Source organism: Elephantulus edwardii, unplaced genomic scaffold, assembly GCF_000299155.1.
Source record: "Elephantulus edwardii isolate Elephantulus edwardi_28Jun2011 unplaced genomic scaffold, EleEdw1.0 scaffold00117, whole genome shotgun sequence".
NCBI lineage: Eukaryota > Metazoa > Chordata > Mammalia > Macroscelidea > Macroscelididae > Elephantulus > Elephantulus edwardii.
The window spans coordinates 1,747,012-1,753,751 of NW_006399867.1; the positions used below are offsets into that span (position 1 = coordinate 1,747,012).

The 6,740-nt window shown below is 45.5% G+C and overlaps 1 protein-coding gene across 1 annotated transcript in view; it reads left to right on the top strand.

Annotated features, from left to right (window-relative positions):
• The first annotated feature begins 347 nt into the window (after positions 1-347).
• ERN2 (endoplasmic reticulum to nucleus signaling 2) overlaps positions 348-6,740 on the top strand; it is a 35,451-nt gene continuing 29,058 nt past the window's right edge. The window contains exon 1 of the mRNA XM_006892686.1: positions 348-437. Within this exon, the coding sequence (XP_006892748.1) occupies positions 348-437 (90 nt within the window). The remainder of the gene's footprint in view (positions 438-6,740) is intronic.

Genomic DNA, 6,740 nt, shown 5'->3' on the forward strand with positions numbered 1-6,740 from the left:
AGAGTGTTGATGTGGAGCTGAACAAGCTGAAACTACACCACAAAACTCCCATGGACAGATTCAACGAGCTACTACTGAAAGTAAAGCACTTGCTACAGTACTTGCCACGCGGCTGTTGGTAAAATCTCTTTCCTAGGAAAGCTCAGAGCTACCCTTTGTGGGGTCAGATAGGGTAAAAGGCTGTAGACGAGTGTTGGGAAAGAAGAGGAACAGGGAGACAGAAAGGAATATACACGGAGGTTGCGCCAAGATTCCGCCCAGGGCGGAGTCTCCAGGGGCCAGGTGGACCAGGGGCCAGGTGGACCAGTGGCAAGGGGACCGGCCGGCGTGCGGTCGTCCACACAGCCATGACAAGAGCGGCCCCAGGGTCTGGGCTGTGGCTCCCGCTCCGGCTCCTGCTCCAGTTCTCGGCGCTGCTCGGGCCGCTGGGGCCGCAGGTGAGACGTGTGGGTGGATGGTGCGCGGTCAAAGCCGAGCCGCCTGATTCTGAAGGTTGGGCGCGCGGGGCGCGAGCGCAGGTGCGCACAGGGCTGCGGGTGGGACCCGGGCGCCTAGCTCTCCTTCCAGTCGAGATGCCCCCAAACCAGCTCCTGCTAATGCAGACCTCTAGATCTGGGGAGTTGCCAGCTACATCCACAAACACCTAGATTTAAGAGCCATAGGAGCGTGGAAAGGCGCAGGGACAACGTCTCCTCTTCTGCAGCTGGAGGAGCGGATTCGCCTTAACCCCACGCTGTAAATAAGGGTTGTATCTCAACGTCAAGAAAACAAAAATTCTCACCACTGGACAGACAACATCATAACAGATGGGGAAATGATTGGAACTGTCAAAGACTTGGATTCCCAATCAACGCCCTTGGTTCCAGCAGTCAGGAGATCAGAAGTATTGCACTGGGAAAGCCTGCAGTCAGGGTTCTCTCCGAATTATTGAGGAGCAATGATGTCAGTTTGAAGCCCCCAGGAGAGCCAAAGGGGCCGTGGGAAGGGCAGACAACCACGCCCCCCTTCAAGTCTGGGTCCATCTGTGAGCGCCAAGTAGGAACGTGGAACAATGGGACCAGACTGAGCTCACTGGATATTTTCAGAAAAAAAAATAGAGAAATCTTGGAACTTGGAATTTTGTAAAGTGAAAACACATTATTTGGTGGTGGGGAAGAGAGGAGTCAGTTAATTAAAACTAGTCTTTTAAATAACAAGATGATCAAATAAAATAATTTCTCTTGATCATTCTCCCCCCTGTTATATTACAAATGAAAAATCTGAGGTCTAGGAACAAGAGGGACTAGAAGGCGGTTTCCAGGCTCAGTGCCAAATGCCTCTCCCTGGCTCAGTCCCAAAACTGAGGGTCCTGGAGCAGGATGTGGCCTTTGCAGGGTGTGACGGCCACCCGGATGCTGGCGTTCCTGCCGGGCGCGCTCGGCCTCGCCCCTGTTTGCTCAGGGAGGAGCTAATGCAGGTTTACCTCAGGCTCAGCAGGGGCCCGGTGGAAGAGTAGCTCCGGCCCTTCACCTCCACCACCCCCACCCTTGTCTGGGGGGCTGGGCATTGCATCCTGACACCAAAAACAACTGGACTGGTTTAGGAGGCAGAAGGGGGTCACCCCAAAAGAGGTCAATGGGATGGCAAAGGGAAAGGGGGGGGGGGAAAGCACGACGAGGCTTTGGAATCAGAGCAAATGGAGTCCACATCCTAACCACTTGTTACCTGAGTGGTCGTGGACCATTCATCTAACCTTCCTGGACCTCAGTTTCCCTCACCTGTACGAGGAGGGAGAATTGTTGTTAGACGCTGTTGAGCTGCCTCCAATCCAATGACTCTATGTACAGCAGAATAAACTCTTGCCTGGTCCTCCACCAGTTTTGCTACGTTTCAGCCGCTGTTGCAGACATGGTGTCAATCCATCTCATCGATGGGCTTCTCACTGCTCACTGACCCTCTGTTTTACCAAGCTTGATGTCCTTCTCCAGGGACTAGTCTCTCCTGATAACTTGTGATAGAGTCTTGCCATCCTTATTTCTAAGCATCCTCGTTCCACTTCTTCCAGGATCTCTTTGTTTATTCTCCTGGCAGTCCACCAATACCGTAACTCAAAGGCATCTGTTCTTCAGCCTTCCTTATTCTTTGTCCAGCTTCCGCATGCATATGAGGGGATTGATGTTTAGGAGGCAGGATCAATGTTATGGATTGATGTTAATGAGTCAGGATGTAATCTTCAAGATTAACTTGTATCTTGAATGAATCTCTTTGGAGCTATGTTGCTGTTAGGTGATGTTGAGTTGAATACAACTCTTTTTTTTCTTGTCTTTTTTTACTTTTTTAAATTAATTTTAATGAACATTTACAGAGATTTTTGGGTTTCCATTCATTCATTGTTGCATTTTTCTCCCCACCCACCCCTCCACCCCCAGTTCGCTCTTCTCTTTGAAAAGTAAAATTCCTTCATTGGTATACAATCCCTACCTACACACACATACCCGCCCGCACCACCCTAAGTATACTCCACTCTGCAACCTTCATTCCAGACTCTTATGATAATTATAATACTCTATAATATATTGCTTTTGAACTGTTCTCTCCCTCATCCGTTTCAATGCAGTATGCATAATTTATCTAGTTTCTCTCACTCTTACCCCAACCCTGATGTCAGCCCCATTCTAGAGTCTACTACAACTCTTAGTGACCCTGTGAACAACAGATCTGGCCTTGCTCTCTCCTGCCCACCCTCACCATCTCTGATATGGAGCCCATTGTTACAGCCACTGGGTCAATCCATCTTGTACAGGATCTTCCTCTCTCTCGCTAACCCTCTTTCTCAGGAGGATGTCTTTTTCTAAGGACTGATCCCTCCTGACAACATACCCAAAGTATGAGAGATGAAGTTTCACCATCCTTGCCTCAAAGGAACAACTTAATTGCCCTTCCTCCAAGACAAGCTTGTTTGTTCTTTTGACAGTCCATGGGATATTCAGTACTCTTCTCTAACACCTCAATTCAAAGTGCTAATCCTTCCTTTGAAGTACTCAAGAGATTAAACAAGCAAGCAGGAATTGGGGGAAACCTCGGTATCACTATGAAAGAAGAGCTGACAAACAGCAAATGCTGGCGAGGTTGCAGAGAAACGGAAACCCTTATTCACTGTTGGTGGGAGTGTAAAATGGTGCAACCACTATGGAAAGCAGTATGGCCCTTTTTCAAAAAGTTACAAATAGAAATACCATTTGACCCAGCAATTCCACTACTGAATATACCCCAAATAATATAAATATACCCCAAAGAAACCATAACCATCACCTAAGCCGTTATATATGTTTATCATGGCTTTGTTCACAATAGCAAAGAGTTGGAAACAACCCAAGTGCCCATCAGCAAACGAATGGATAGAGAAGCTCTGGTAGAAGCTCAGTAGAATACTATGCTGCATTGAGAAACAAGGAATTCATGAAATATTATACAAAAATATACAAAATAGGTGATGCTGGAGGACGTTATGCTGAGTGAAATATCTCAGTCACAAAAGGACAAAGACTGAATAGTGCCACTGTTGTAAAGCGAGACTGACATTGGGGTTGGGGGGAAACTAAGAGGGGATTAATAATGTATACTGCATGTGACGCTATGGCACTTAACAACAATAACACCAACATAGAGAGAGATCAGCTGGCCTAGTGGAGAGAAAGTGATGCTACCGAGCTAAAGGTGGGTGACTTCTAACCTGCAGCCCTCAGGCCTGTTTTTCATTGTTTTTGTTTAAACATTCTTCTAGTTGGTATAGCCCTGGTGTGTCCACTTGCCATACAGCAGTAACTTGTGCTTGCTGTGAAGCTGAACACTGTGACACTGATGTGTCACATTCCTTAATGGTTGCCCATGGTGGACAGTGTTTGGTGGCAATCCCCGATTAAAACAAGCTTGGAAGCAGGAGAGGCATCCACTTCCATAATAGCTTGCCTCTGGAAACCCTATTAACCTGGAGAAAGGATGAAAGTCACACAAGTGTTGAGGACTTTCTTTCACAGGGTCACTATGAGTTGCCTACAACTCGATGGCACTTATCAACAACTGCATTGAAATAGATGAGGGAGAGAACTGTTAGGAGGAATATATAATTAGGTATTATTATCATGAGAAGAGTCCAGAACAAAAGGTGCATAGTGGAGTGGACTGGGGGGATTGTATAACAATGAAAGTTGGTTTTGTTTTTTTTTAAACTTTTTAAAGAGAAAAGCGAACTGAGGGTGAAAGTTGGGCAGGGAGGAAAGGGTGCAACAGTGAATGAATGGAAATCCAAAGTCTCTGTAAATTTTCATTAAAAGAAAAAAGCAAATGAGGAGATTTGAAAAAAAAAACACAACCCAACAAACAAGAAGAAGAGTTGAAACCAGAGTGCATCCTTTCAACTCAGGGTCCTTGTGTGGTGCGAACAACTAGATCTAGAACAAAAGCAGATGCCAGGACCCAAGAAGATCTCAAAAAAAATGTCAGGTCCTCAGATGCTGAAAAGACGCAAGGTCCTTCCTCTGGAACCAATAGAGAGAAAGTACTACACAAAAGCAGGCACTCTAAAGTTGCATCGCTAGCTTATGGGGCACAGTTGACTTCAGTAATGAGCTCAAGTGTGTCAGAGATGGTGAGAATGGCACAGGACAGGACTCATCCTCAACTTGACAGCACCTAACAACAATAGCAACTACAGCTTGTCAGAGGACAAATGTCTGTTTCTTAAAGCCATCCGCTAGCACTATTTCTGTTGCAGCAGCACTAACTAAATATGCACCCCAGTCCTCAAAGGAACATCTTTGCTCTTTAATACTTTTTTAAAAAGTTATTTTACTATTATTTTGTGTGTGTGTGTGTGTGTGTGTGTGTGCATGTACCATCAAATCAGATTTGACTCGTATAGGAGCAGATTGTCCCTCCTTCTCCAGCAAAGCATCTGGTGGATTTGAACGGTGTGCCTCTGGGATTGCAGTGCAGCTTCTTGCCACTAGGCCACCAGAGCTCCCCTGCTCTTTAATACTTTTAAAAAACCTTTTTAAATTCATTGTTGCACATTCTCTTCCCTCCCTCTTTAACCCTTTAAAGAGGTTCTTTGCAGCAGATTTTCTCCATGCAATTTGCCTTTTGACTTCTTGGCTCTTGCTTCCACGAGCATTGCTTGCAGATCCTCATAAAATAGACTCATTGACAACTTCAGTTTTTTCCTCATGCCTCACGATGTTGCTTATTGGTTAAGTTGTGATTTTTGTTTTCTTGATGTTGAGGTATAATCCACACTGAAGCCTGTAGCCTTTGATCTTGATTAGTAAATGCTTTAAATCTTCTTTCTTTTCAGCAAGAAATGTTGTATATACTGACGAGTAGCCTGCAACTCACAGCGACACTGTGTACACAGTTCTGAAGCCAGCCCTGTCTTGAGCCAGTCTCACTGACTCCAACACACCTAGTCCTATTGCTCCAGTTACTGTGTCAATCCATTTCGTCTGGGGTCTTCCTCTCCTGCACTGTCCCTCCATCCTTCTGAGCATGATGTCCTTCTTCAAGGACCAGTGAGTGCCTCCTGGCCATGTGCCCAATATTTGTGAGATGGAGCTTCAAAATCCTAGCCTCCACAGAGAAACTTGGTTTCACGTTGTCCAAGACAAAACTATTTGTTTTCTTGGCAGTCCATGATATGTTTAAGACTCTTCTCCAATATTGCGACTCAAAGGTCTTGATTCTTCTTCTGCCATTCTGAGTCAATGGCCAGCTCTCTGATGCATACCAAGTAATTGTGAAGAACATGGCCTGGATCAGGAGCACCTTAGTTTCTAGACTGACATCATTGCTATCCAGTACTCTGGAGAGGTCCCTGACTGCAGATTTTCCCAGTGCAGTTCATCTTTTGATTTCCTAACTGCTGGTGGCAAGAGTGCCAAGATTGTGGAGCTGAGCAAGCTGTAATTGTTAACAACCTCAATCTCCTCTCCATCTATCATGGTGCTGCCAATTGGCCCAATGGTGAGATTGTTTGTCTTCTTGATGTTGAGATTCAGTCCATATTAAAGACTACAGTCCCTGACCTTCTGCAGCAAGCGCTTCAGGACCCCCTCAGTTTCTGCAAGCAAGGTTGTGTCATCTGCATAACGTAGATTGTAGATGAGTTTTCCTTCAATCCTGATGCCATCTTCCTCCTCATAAAGTCCAGTCTCCTGAATGATCTGCTCTGCATATAGATTGAAAGCAACTGCATATTTAGGTTGTTAATGAGTCTCTCCTCAATCCTGATGCCTTGTTCTTTTTAGTATAGTCCAGCTTCCTGATCACTTGTTCAATGTCTAGATTGAATAAGTGTGATGAAAGCATCACCCTGACGCAGTGCTTTCCTAATTGAGCCAGGCAGTATTTCCTTGTCTAGTTGGTTAGGTAAGCTTGGAATGAGGAGTGGCATCCACTTCCGTAACAGCTTGCCTCCGGAAACCCTATGAGCCTGGAGAGAGGATGAGAGACACCCAAGTGTCGAGGACTCTCCTTCATAGGGTCGCTATGAGTTGCCTGCGACTAGATGGCACTTAACAACAACAACAGTTGGTTAAGGTTGTTAAGCTGCCTCCCACTAAGTGACTCCATGTATAACAGAACAAGACTCTGCACAGTCCCCCATCAGTTTTTCTATATATATTTTTTTAATTTAGGTTGTTTATTTTTTCATTTCAATGAACATCTACAGAGATTTTGGGATTCCATTCATTCATTGTTGCACC